The sequence below is a fragment of the Battus philenor genome, unplaced genomic scaffold (genome assembly GCF_028537555.1).
Source record: "Battus philenor isolate CCGP_79_NKW_IND1 unplaced genomic scaffold, ilBatPhil1.0.hap1 SCAF_19, whole genome shotgun sequence".
Lineage (NCBI taxonomy): Eukaryota > Metazoa > Arthropoda > Insecta > Lepidoptera > Papilionidae > Battus > Battus philenor.
In genome coordinates, this window is record NW_027181681.1 from 5,923,164 (window position 1) to 5,936,818 (window position 13,655).

The 13,655-nt window shown below is 32.9% G+C and overlaps 1 protein-coding gene across 1 annotated transcript in view; it reads right to left on the reverse strand.

Moving 5' to 3' along the window:
* Positions 1 to 13,655, reverse strand: part of LOC137921401 (midasin) — a 40,230-nt gene that overhangs the window by 2,513 nt on the left and 24,062 nt on the right. Inside the window, exons 22-39 of the mRNA XM_068764149.1 lie at positions 12,957 to 13,130; positions 11,691 to 11,891; positions 10,790 to 11,004; positions 9,909 to 10,071; positions 8,370 to 9,517; positions 8,164 to 8,293; positions 7,593 to 7,722; positions 6,891 to 6,969; positions 6,020 to 6,239; positions 5,503 to 5,601; positions 5,111 to 5,305; positions 4,574 to 4,939; positions 3,949 to 4,123; positions 3,555 to 3,706; positions 2,687 to 2,809; positions 2,143 to 2,327; positions 1,417 to 1,619; positions 494 to 699 (exon numbers count right to left, since the gene is read on the reverse strand). Coding sequence (XP_068620250.1) covers positions 494 to 699; positions 1,417 to 1,619; positions 2,143 to 2,327; positions 2,687 to 2,809; positions 3,555 to 3,706; positions 3,949 to 4,123; positions 4,574 to 4,939; positions 5,111 to 5,305; positions 5,503 to 5,601; positions 6,020 to 6,239; positions 6,891 to 6,969; positions 7,593 to 7,722; positions 8,164 to 8,293; positions 8,370 to 9,517; positions 9,909 to 10,071; positions 10,790 to 11,004; positions 11,691 to 11,891; positions 12,957 to 13,130 — 4,164 coding nt within the window. The remainder of the gene's footprint in view (positions 1 to 493; positions 700 to 1,416; positions 1,620 to 2,142; positions 2,328 to 2,686; positions 2,810 to 3,554; positions 3,707 to 3,948; positions 4,124 to 4,573; positions 4,940 to 5,110; positions 5,306 to 5,502; positions 5,602 to 6,019; positions 6,240 to 6,890; positions 6,970 to 7,592; positions 7,723 to 8,163; positions 8,294 to 8,369; positions 9,518 to 9,908; positions 10,072 to 10,789; positions 11,005 to 11,690; positions 11,892 to 12,956; positions 13,131 to 13,655) is intronic.

Sequence of the window (13,655 nt, forward strand, 5' to 3'; positions counted from 1 at the left end):
GGAAGAAAATTCAACAACGTTTCTAAAATAGCCGAAGGTTGGCGAACTGTGCGATAAATAAATTTGAAATTAAAATAAAAATAATTTTTATTTTTTATATTACGATGGACCTTATACGAAAAATCAAGTTCAGCCAGAGAGCATTGGAGGGCTGCGCTAGAAGTTTCGCTGCGAGATTGAATCAGGGATGAGGAGATTTGCAGAACCAAGGTCACCGACGTAGCTCCATCTATCTCTTTCGTTTCTCCATCGTTCGTGTAACGGACGGCTGTCTGCGCCGAAAGGTTCTCGAATGGCGACCACGAGCCAGTAGACGCGGCGAAGTTAGAGGTTAAAATTAGCACTAGGTGGATCGACGACATAGTTATGGTCGCGAGAAGTCGCTGGATACGGGCAGCGTAAGAGCGTTTATCGTTGCGACTTTTATGGGAAGTCTGTGCCTTGCAGTAAGTGGCTATCGGCTGATATGGTGATGAAGACATTTCAAACTGACCTGTGAAACGAGGGCGAGACTTTCGAACGCAAGCTCCTTGCTTCTGTTGTCGGCCATAGAGCTGGAGTCGTCGACGGCGATGGCGATCTTGTACTCGCGCTTGGCCGGCTTAGTGCGTCGCAGCCAGATGCGATCCTTGCGGAACTGCGACGCCACGTACGGGATCACACGCCGCATGTTTATGGCGCGCCCGGAACGGAAGTCTCCTGTGAGTTTTGAAAATAATAGTAATTTCATCATCAGAGGACTGCTATCGAACATAGGCCTGCCGATTTCTAAGAGAACCTGCGTCTTCCAATGTCCTTAACAATATTAAAGGGATTATATTAATAATTTGAGTTTAATTATAAATATTTCTTGATAGCTACTTTTAATTTCTGCTATGTCATGTTCCTCTATATTAATACTTATACTGAGGGACACAAACGGTCAAAAAGTATGGGATGCGGGAGCAGCTTATATTTTGAAAATTAAGTAAACAGCGGATTCTTAATGGGATAGCCGGTATTTATAAATCAGCTAGGGGCCGTTCACGAAATACGTTCGTTCGGAAGGGGGAGGTAGGCAGCAGGTGAGCAGGCAAGAGGTGACTAAGAACACATGACAATCATGATACTTCAACGCCTATCATATTTATAATAAGATAACTTCAGAACATTCTAGCAACCATCTGAACAATAAAAAAATGAAAAATTAATTTTTATTTTTTTAATTTAAAATCAAAATCTTTGTAAGCTTAACCATTATTTCTAAAGATCTGGCTTTTGTGACGTAATACTCAGGGGTGGTCGCAGAAAGGGTAACGTGATGTGATGAGGGAAATAAGAATATAGAAAAGTAAAATTTCTGGTGAAGTATTTCATAAACGACTCTGTGCCATTGGGAGATATAAAGCAAAAATAATTCGTGGCTTTGATTCCGACCTGCCCGCCTCGAGCGGCCCGTTGGCTCCAGCACGAGACGTAGTCTTTCGCAGAGAGCACGTGCGGAAGCTGCGCTGTCTCGCCACGCGCTCCGCCAAGCATCAACTGCGTCGCCGACACGCGATGGACCTGTGCTTATATACTCCCGAAGACTTATGTATTCCTCCATTGTCATTTCATTTATCGACTGCGCGTGATCTAATCTGTAAATATCAGTCTCATTGTAAAACAAATTACCATTATTTTCATTTTAATTCACAACAATGATATATAATAAAATAAATTAATTAAGAGATATGTCTTAATTTATTTATATGACAATAAGTTTTTTTTTATTTTTCTACGATAAAAATAATGATGTAAATGGATATGATAGATACAAGAAATAAAAATAAACTCGTAACGAATAAATTTCGCCTTCAAAAAAGTTAACAAATCCTTGATGGGTCTGAGTGTATGTATAAATAAAGTTCCACAAAATATTTTGGCCCTTTCTTATTTTAGCTTTAAATCTAAAATGAAAAGTATATTATTGAATAAATCTTACTATAGCATTCAAAGGTTTTTTGGAATTTGTTTGGACATGTTAAGAATTAATAAGTCTAGATTTTACGAATTTACACCCAAAAGACCATTTTTTACGCGTTAGTCATGATCTTTTCGCGCCGAGTTTGCTAAGTGAGAAAAATTGTATTTGTTAGGCAAAATTTCATAATCTCGACTTACTTAGTATGATACGTAGTCTCACGTCCTCTGGACACACCGACAGTGAGCACAGTGTCGCCATCTACCTCGACACCCGTTTCACCAGTCGTCTCCTCTCCACCTTCCTTACTACTACCAATTTTATCCACGTCTTTCTCTGGACCATCCTTCATTTTCTCAGACTTCAGTTCTTCAGACTTTTCTACCTAAAATTTAGGTCAAATGTATCTTATTAATTATCAATGACGACTCTTGTTTAAGAACATAATTTTTAATCGATATATTATTTTAATGTTGGTAAGATTTTTTTAAATATTTGGTATTAATTCACACTTAAAAAGATGTCTAGTAAATCAAGGTTATTCACACAACTACTTTTGATTATTGTACGGCTTCCATTTGTTACGAGTTACGCCAACTATCACAGTAGCCAAAGCAATACACACCGTCAAAGACCGGTACACAGGGCGTAACATAGTGTGCCAAAAACTTTGCAAAAAGGGTCACGATCCTAAGTAGAGATAGCAAGGTCGCAAGGCGGATAATGTATGTAATATAACTGAACCTGAATTTCATCATCGACATCCATTGGCACATCTTCATTGTCCTTCATTTCTTCTGCATCCTCATCGTCTTGCTGAACTGTTGGCTGCTGCTCTGCTTGTTCCTTAGTAGCTGCATCAATTGCCTGAAATAATAAAAAATATAATTTTTAATACTTAATGTGTTTATTATTGCTCTATAACTTACATTTTTTTTACAGATGTAACAAAATTATTTAAATAATATAAAAAATATACGCAAATTCTGTTCAACTCTTTATAGGCTAGAACATATATAGCATAAACAAACGTCACAAGAAAAATAAATTAATAATTAAATATTAGTGCTATATGTGATAATACCATTTGAGTTTAAATTTCCAATTCAAAATATCTTTTTTCAAGTCGGCATTTACACTCACTTTTGAATCGTCAATTATTTCAACATTATAGGTGATAAAATACCTCCGGCTCGGAATACTTATCTGCTAAAAACCGGCTAGAAACTCAACAGCTGATCTTTTTAAATGTAATATTAAAATTTAACAATTTATGCTTTATGATGGGTTCATAGTAATATCAATCATGTAAATGAGTCAACAAACCAAATTCCACATATTTCGATAAACTAAAAAAAAACACATGTTATAATAAGATTAATTAAATAATATTTTTATTTTAGAACTAAGAAAAGAAAGGTCAAAGATATCCTGTGAAGCTTTATTATAATGTGTACACTCACACCCGAATTAGAGAGTACATTTGAATGTATCGTTAAATTATTTCGATAATTAAGGAGAAGAACGCTGACGTCTATAATATATGCATGTTAAGCTGCCACCAACATACAAGAATCAGAAATCGTAATTTTACATGTATTATATAAAATACCTGCTGATCATCCTTCTTTGCTTGCTTAACATGCTGGAACGCATCTGCATCTTTGTCCATGTTATTTTCACCGTCACCTTCTTCAGCAGTTTCCTCTTCGTTCTCTACGTTTAAGGTACGTGCTGCCTTCTGTTTCTGTTCATTTACCTCCCCTGTTTGTCATAATCAATTTATGAATATGTGATTTAATTATGATCAGAAACACAGAAAAAACAGTAATTAATACGCTAATTAGGGAGGTTTAGTGTTTTGATAGTCAAAGTCGATTTACTATAATACATCTTGTAAAAGTTTACTAACAAACATCTAGTTAGTCACAAAATATGGCCAGACAAAAACGAATATCTGTCTTCTTATCCAATTTCCAAAACTATTTCTCACAAGCTTTACTTACCTAAAGTTCTTTCTTGATCTGATTTACCAGGTTTGTTCTCGTGTCGTTGCTGCTTGTTTTGTGAAGACTCTGACCTGGCAACCTGTTTATCCCCTCGATGTCCTTTATCACTCTTATCCAGTTCTGAACGTCCTGTTGATTGCTTGTCTTCGCCAACTTCTTCTTGTGCTTGTTCCTAATATGTTTTAAAGTATCATTAGTATTAATCATTTCCGCCTTCAGGCAACTCCATAGATTCTTAATAGAACCGATTGGAATCGGCTTGCATCCAGGGTTTTCCGACCAATGTCATCTGTTCACCTTGTTGGTGGACGTCCTGCATTGGGCTTGGTAAGTCCTTGGTTTTTACTGCAGAACCGGCGCCAGAGGCTATTTGTTCTATGAGTTATGTAACCTGGTCTTATGTAGCCACTTCAACGTGCCAATTTGCTGATCTATGACAAGTACTTCCGATCGCCTATGGATCTCCTCATACAAGATTCGATCTCGCAGAGAAATGTTTAAAAAAGTGAATTATTTTAGTATATAATCATATGATATAACATAACCTTTGCTAAGTCATTGTGGGTTAAAATAAAAGAATTAAAGTAGAAAAATGAGATAAATGAGATGTAATAATACTAACATAAGGGGCAGTTTCTTCGTCTTTAGCTTGCTCGGCATTAGTTTGTACGTTATCGTTAGCACCTTTATCCATTTCAGCATTCTCTGCCCTGTCGCCGGCTGACGGATCATCTGTTGATGGATTGGCTACAGGGTTTGCGTCGTGTTCTTTTTCTTCTACATTATCTTCGTCATTAATATTTTCTGGGTTTTTGGGCAATTCTTCGTCACGATTTGGTTCATCTGCGTTTTCAGGCTGTTCACTCATTTCATCTTCGTTTTCTTGAGGATTTTCTGCATTTGGATTAGCTTCAGTTTCTTCTTTATTTTCAGTGTCATCTTTATTTTCATCATCATTTTTCTCTACGTCTTCTGCGTTTTCTTGTGCCTAAACAGTGTAATAAAAAAATTAGGAAGATTCGTATTGTTTTTATCATTATGTAAATCTAGAAACAACTAATACCTAAAAATCAATTAAATAGTGAGAGCATACAAGTGTAAGTAAAAATAAATAGACACAACTGTCTTTTTAACCTAATATAAATACAGATTCTCTAACCTGTGTTTCCTCTTGATTATCTTCGTCACCTCCATCGTCATCATCACTGGAAACATCAAGTCCATTCCTATTTCCTTTTTCTTCTTCATCTTCAGCCTTTTTATCTTCTTCTTCAGCCTTTTTATCTTCTTCTTCAACTGTTTCCTTCATCACATCAATTTCGAATGGATTTTCGGTTTCAGTTTCTCCATCATCCTGACAAAAAATTAAATATTAAACTAACGCTAAGGGAAAATAAGAGTAGTTTTGTTAGAGAAAGGCAATTTTTTGTTACTAAAATGATAATAAAAATTCTGTATATTGTATTATCTGTTTTATATTTGTATGTATTCAACAATCTATTATATAAAAAATAATGTGACAATGATGTTAAAAATATGTATATTTAATACTTTATCCTCTCCTTCTTCTCCATCAAAATTCATGTCTTCGGGTAACTCGAAATGTTCTGGTTCTGGTAGCTTTTGTTCTTTACCATGATAGGGATCTACCTGAAAACGAAAGTTCACAAATTATTTCTACTAAATCTGACAATACCTCATACCTACAAAACAGATGTTCATAATTGTTGTACTGCATATGTAATAAAACACATAGACAAATATTTAATTTCGTAATTCGAATTAAAAAAAATCTGTATTCAACTTCAATTAAATCTCTTATTAATATAATATAATTAATACCTAATTTTTGTACAATGTCATAAACATAAAAAACAAGTTTACATCATCTATTTATAATATTGAATTTAATATAGGACTTATGTAAGCAACAGCATAGATAACTCTATGATGTTAATTTGAATAGTTGATGAAATCAATTACAATTACAGTAATTGAAATCGCTGACAGACTCCAAGTACGAGTATGTTGATTTATTTTCAGTGTATTAAGAAGTTGTTTAGCTTACCTGGTCATCATCAATTTCGGGTTCATCCATTTCATTAATATCTTTCTTTTGCTTTCTGTCTTTACCATCATTACCGTCATCAATTCCTTGCTCCTCGTCTTTAGCTCCCATTTCTTTTTCTCCTGTACTCTCACCTTTTCCTTTTTCTTCTTTATCTTTTTTCTCCATATCATTATCCAAATCCTCTTCATCTTCTGAACCCCAAATTTGTTGATCTAACCTGCACATATAACAATGATTTGCGATAAAGAACTAACACAAATTTCATTATGGGTGGTTATAAAAATGCTTTATTATTATAAAATTGCACTATCATTAACTAAAATTTTTTTCTACTTTCAAATCATATGGTACCAAAATAAAAGATAAATAACAATAATTAAATTATGTTACGTCATATGGAATGCAGCCTTTAGTTCAAGCAGTTCCATAGGTTCAGTTGCTGGATTTCCACCGCTTCACATAGGTCTCTCACATGGATTTTCAAAAAGACCGATTACAGACGGCCCGCATACTACGTCTTCTGACGGCTTTAATAAGGTCATCTTTCCATCTTAATTGACAAGGATATGATTACTTATTTGATAGGATAACTATTTTTTATTACTCTGTTTATTCAGCTTCAACAAAATAGTCTAATTAAAGTTACATGGAGATTTATTATATCCCAAATAGAAATAATTTTGAAAATTTCTTAACTAATAATATTTAGCCACGAGGCGAACATATAATGTTAATAAAATTGTTGGAATATTGTAAATATATGAAGGCCCATATATCTAGCAGTAGACACAATAATACATAAATTGGTTGAACTATTACATCTATAAATAAAAAGATTTATCATATGATGTATGACATAATAACTTACTTTTCGGCTGCATTATCGATATCACCCATCTGTTTATCAGCATCGTCATCGTTATCATCTTGTTCAGAGTCGTCTCCATCTAAAGGCGTTTGTATGACATACGAAAATAATGAAACAATTTTATTTGTTAAATTAAGAAGAACTATTATTTCCGATCCAAAACTTATTACACATAATATATCTCGTTCGTATTTTGTTAGTTTTAATTTTTCGTAAGGACAAAAGTAACATACCATCAATTAAATAAGGATTCTAACAAACCAGTGTGAAAATATCTCAAAAAAATATGTCATGGCATTTCTAAAAATTCGTAAATACAACGACGATTGGCAAAATGTTAAATTTAAAGCAATCCGGAGCGTTATTCAAGACATTGACTCCTCGACAGCAGTAGCCACATAACATATGTTCACTATGTTGCAAAATTAGTATTTAAAATAAGGACCAGAATAATTAAAGTAGCGGAAAGGTCACTTGTAATAAAATGTAGTGATTATAAGTTCCTCAATCGAGTATTATAATTGCAATTATAAATAAAAAGTTTAAAATTACATTATGTTAATACATAACTGTTCATTGCCCCTTAACCCACACATTTTTATATGTTTAAGCATGAATAGAGCAAAGAACAGTAAATTAGATAGGATTCTACATATGTCTTAATAACAAGTTTTTTTAAACGATTTGAAAAAATATGTTTACCTTTTTGTTCAACATCTTGTAGATGTGAATCGAAATCGTCAGTCATATTGATTCCTTTTTCTTCCTCCTTACAATCTTTATTGTCTTCTTTTTTCTCATCGCCTGGTCGTTGAGCTTCGTCTAATTGGTCCTTTAAAATAATAAAGAAAAATGTTATTTTTTTTGTTAAGTTACTAAATTAATTTGGTAAACACATCATGCACCCTGATAAATAAAATGAGATCAAAGGTTAGAAATTTTAATAAATAAATAAAAACGAATTTATTGCCTTATTACAAGACTAACAAAAGACAAATACTTCTATTATACAGCATGTTATAAAGACAAAAGCTGGCCGGGACGATGGTTCTGAGCAGAGCTGGTTTTAAATCTCATATACTTCCAAGGGTGTTATCTGGCTATAGCACATGTTTGAGCTTATGTATATGCTTGTATAGTGTGTGCCCAAAGTAATCTCATAGACTCAAAAGATTCCAGTGGGTGTAGGTATCGTTTTCTGCTGCAAGCTGTTTTTTGAGTAAAGTATTTTTTTAAATATAGGTAAACTCAATGAAAATTAAACTAAAAATACCTGATTCTCAATCCTTTCGGAGACGTCGTTCTGTCCTTCGCCTTCACCAAGTCCCATCCCACTTGATAATTTACCAGGGCCTTCGGCACCATCACCATCTTCCATATCCAGATCAGATGGCTTGCAAAAACTACAAAAATATTTAACATATATAAAACACAATGTTTAAAAATATTTACAAGTAATTAGAAAGAAATTTTACTAACCCTTTAGCTGCTAAATCAGAGAAAATCTTTAGGAGTACAGACAGCATTTTACATGAAACCCTATGTGCAGCCACTGTTTGGGACACGAAGTATTGTATAAACAACAATCCTTGTTCTAATACAGGAATCACTCTCATCATTGAAATTTGAACATCTTCAAAATTAGACCTTGTCGTTATAAATTGTACGTACTCAGTTAATAAGGTACAAACTTTATTCAATAGTGTATCCATTTGCAGTGTTTTTACATCATTCAAGAGTTTATCGTGTACATGTTCTTTCAAATGTTTGTCTATGAGTGTTTCCTTCGATTCCTGTTTACTTGTATCGGTACCTTCAATAATTTCATCTATAGCGTTTAATACATCAGCATTGCTATCGCTTTTGTCTTCTGGCAAATGTTTTTTGTATAATGATTGAATAATTAATAGCACAGTTGCTGTTAAATCCTCTGCTATTTTTATTAGTTTATTGTCATCTTCTTCCATACAAATATCAAGTGGTTTATCTAATTCATCAATTTGAATGATAGTTTCTTTTAAAAATCTCTCTAAATCATCAAAACATCTCAAGAAAGGATGTTGTGGTTTATAATCACCATCAATAACATTTTTAAAATGTATTTCGTGTTCTATTTTGATGTCGTTCAATTTAGACGCAATGTTATCTAAATGAATTCGAGCGTCATTAGTTACATCTATATGAAGCTGTGATATATTTGGCAATACATCAAGGCAATAGCCAATTTTTTTAGGAATGCACAAAGACAATTTATTAAGTGAAGTTTTCTGTTTGGTGACAGTGGTTATAATAGATTTGACTGACTTGTAAAGAGCGTTCCATTCTTCACTATTTTTGTAACAACGAGTTAAGGGCGAGTTGAATAGCACTGTATCAAATTCTGGTTCACAGCCATCGGTTAAAGTTTTCTCTGGACAGGATTGTAAAAGAACACAAAATTGGTCTAGTACTATACTCATGTTAGAGTAACATTCTGAAAGAATACTTAATTTTTCATTAAGCGTTGCTACATTACACTTGTCAGTTTCTACTTCTAAAGCTGCTGTTAAACTTGTGGTGAGTGTGCGTAAATCGTAAAGATACCTTGAATATTTGGCAATCGATTTCTTCTGTTGTACAGTGAGTTTCTGTAAATAATGGAAGGATCGTTACTGTTTTCCAGGAAAACGATTAAGAAATAAAGGCATAATATATTTAAGCATCTATTTCTATTTATTTAACTTTATAAGAGTTATAATTTCTGTTATGTCAATTGACAGATTAAAGAAAATGTTTTTATCCCATTTATTTTATTCAACTGACCTTTTCAGTTGTTTTTATACGGTAGATAGCACAAAAATACCCGGATTATATTTGTGCCACCAGAGTTGCCATTAAAAAAAGTAATTTAATTTAAAGATTTACTATGGCAATGACTAAAATAAGACAATCCTCAGTTTAGAATGGCACTAATAGCCATGATTGTATGCATTTAAATTCTTACTATTGTTAGTTTAATTAAGTAGAATAGTTATTTACCAGTAATTGAGCAGCAAATCCTTTACACCTTTCAATATTTTGCATACCGAGATCGCTGTGAGGTGATATTAAAGATGCCGTCAGCAATCTATGACGGGCAATGTTTCTCTGGAAATATCTCTCACATCCAGACCAAAGCAGAGACAAAGTTGCATCGCAACGTCTGTAAAGATCCATGAGAAAAATTATATATTTTAATATTATTATCAAAAGAACCCTCCTTCCATTCTTTAACAGTGTTTATTAGGAGAGACTATTGGAAAAAACTCGTCTAAGACTTTGAAAGTAGAGTTTGATTTTAGTACGAGTTTTGAAAGTATTACCATATAATAAGTAGACGAATGTATTAGAGGAACATAGTCCATTTAGGAGGTCTCACGAATTGAATCTCTGTTCTTTTTCACTAACGGAAATTGTTCAATCATTTCTTATACATTGTGGAATAAATTAGTGTATGTTTTTTTTAAAATTATACTATCAACTGTAATTCTAATGTAATAGTGTATAAATGATTGTTTCCCACTACTGGTTATCAAAATTATATATATAATATAAGAATCTATTAGAAATTGTCTGCATACTGTAAATAATCAAAATTCGTAAATCAATCATTACACATTCATTTTTCTTGTTTCTGTTGCCTATTTGTAAGACGTCCACCTAAAAGGTGGTCAGATGAAATTCTGGATTTTCGCGAAGTGGATACGGATCTGCAAGTGCAGCCTCTGATATCCATCTTCAAGGTCAAGGACAAACAGCCTTGACCAATTCGTCGGAAAAGACTGGATGCCTTGAAACTTATTGAAAGACTACGAGGGAAGCTTATGCCCAGGAAGTGGACATCCGGCTTACATAATGATGATGAAATAAATATATCTCACCTGCCCTTCAAATAACTCAGAGCTGCATCCAAATCCACAGGAGATATAGTAAAGTCATACAAATCTTCATCAGCAGCAAGTATCACTAAACCTGTGCGGTAGTTAAGTCCGATTTTCGCCAATTGTTTGAAAAGGTCTGCTAATGCTTTACGTTTTTGTTGAACTATGCTCTTCGCTTGAGATTTCTGTTTTTCTTTAGGTACTGTTTCATCTATCTAGATAACATTACAGAAAGTTTATTTATTTCAAATAATAAAAAATAAACTAATAAATAAAAAAACGTTAAACAAGTTTTGACTAGTTTCATTTAACAAAGTACAAAATTGTCAAGGCATTTGCCATAATTACGGTAATGTAGCAGTATTAATCAGCTTTTTCAATAAAAATAAAACAAGACACGAACCATCTATGTAACATTACAGTCAATATTTTGTATTTTCCTAACAGTGATATGAAAGGGAAAAAAGTAGATGATTCACTCAGGGATAGAATGCTTAAAAGCTTTCTTTTAAGCATTCTATCCCTAAAGGCACCTTCAGAGTATTCAAATATGTCTAACAGTAATTTAAGCATTAAATAGACTGCATATTTCAGAATATATTCTAGTTAAATATATTTGGAATGAAATTGTTGTAATTTTAAAAAAAAAAATTTTTTCTTAGTTTCAAGTTACTCTGTAGATGGCGTGTTACGAACTAACGTAAACTTAATTTTAAGCTGACGCTTATAAATAATTGCAATGGTATCATGTTATAAAGCTATTTTAACTTTGACTGGTGTATTTGCATTTACATGCACAATTGGTAAACCATACCAGAAATGATATCATTCCTTACGTAATCTTATATTTTAAATCTATTAAAATTAGTAAGTAAAATTTTATTTTTAGTAAAAAAGATACCTCTAAAGAAGCCAGATGAGTATTGGTTTCTATAATAATTGTAACAAAGTCATCTAACGCCTGCACTAATGATGGATACCCAGAATTGATCATGGTATCCTTGCACAACGTCTTGGCTTTGTTCAGAATGCTGGGAATTTTAGATAGCAGGCTTCCTTCTGGTAGGATATTACAAGGTTGCTCTGCATAGTCGAGGTATTTCTGTAAAATGATAACATTGGAAGAATAAATAAATAAATGCTTAAAAAAATTGCCTATATATGGATTGTAAACAGAGATTTATCGCATTTCTTATAATACAATGGAAAAAAGATCTATTTATGTAACATTTCTTGTTATCAGTGATTATTCACTGCATTGAAACGAGGTTTCTCAATCTGGGCCTCATTGGCAAGCTAATATTAGCTCAACGCGCTATAGGAGATCCACGAAGGTAAGTGACATAGCCCAGCAGATTGACATGTTGAAGTGACAGTGAACAAGTCACATAGCGAGCATTACACAACTCCGCTTCTAACCTGGATTCTGGATGATCTGATGTCCACCCACAAAATGGATAGACGTAAGACGCTGGTTCCAAATGGTCCAATTAAAAATCTATGAGGGACGTATATGTCCATCTGTGGACATATAGACGCCGTCCTACGGCTGGAATGATGATGTAGAATTTTAACGCGAAAGTATAAAGACTTAAATATTAACATAAGAATCAGATTACATTTTCTTTCGTTAAATTTCCAAATGACAATACAAACTATGATAATTCCACTTTAAAAAAGTTTAAGGCAATGACTATCAACAGAAATCGATAAGCTTATGTCGCCCGTTAGGCTGGCATAGTTCAAATTGTGTTTATTACTGTAGTAAATAACCTCTGAAATAGAGATTTTGACGCAAAACAGGAGCTTTCCATGATTAAAAATATGAATAAAAAAAATCATAACAAAACATGAAATATTTCATAAATTTCTGGTTTACAGTACCTCATCAAAATATCATATGTCCAAACAGTTTTGTACAAATCAAGATATTTTTGTCAGATCTGATCAGAATATGATATTTCCATTTTTTTTTTCAATAGGAATAGATACACAATTTGTAATATTAAAAAACATAATGATTAATTCGTCACAGTTCTGTTCATTAGAATCCATATTTTTTAAATTACATATGGGCAAACTAGTCGCCGATTTTTGACATTTGGTGAAAAATCTATATGATACTTATTTTTATCACCAAAAGTGGTGTAAAAGGAAGGTATTTTACCTTAACATTTCGAGCCATGACTATGTGGTTTTGTGGGTCAATCATATACGCGCCACCTGCCAATGCGTTAGCTCCCGTAGCCCTCTTCGGTCGGTCCCAAATACCCACGTGGTCCACAAACGTATCCGCCATATTGTCAGCAAAACAACTCGAAACTCCTTCTTTCAGAACGTTCTGAAATAATTTTTGAAAAAGTTATTAAAATTCTATTTATTGCCTTACACATTTCCATAACGCTATAAGTAACCCTACATGCATTGTAATTATTATTATTTAAACACTTCTTATGCAAAATAAAACGGCGAAATTAACGCCTCAGAGATAAATAATAAGAGAGAGAACGATTACTACTATAAATATATAACATACATACAAAAACAATATATATAAGGAATAACAATATATATATATATATATAATATTCTTGCCGTGGTATAATTTTATAAAATCGATTTGTTGATTTATTAACATGGCAAAAAAATTCTGGCAAAATTTTATACCTATTTTGTTTATTAAGAGGTTATTTGTAAAAATGTATTTTTTTCTATAAGAGCTCCTCAATCCCGTTCTTAGTTAGTCTATAATCCGCGATAGGAATATTCCTAAGGTATTATGATAAGCCTCACATACCGGTGAAAATCTCCGATAAATTAATATATAAATGATAAAATCCATATAAAATGTTTAAAGTAATTTTGT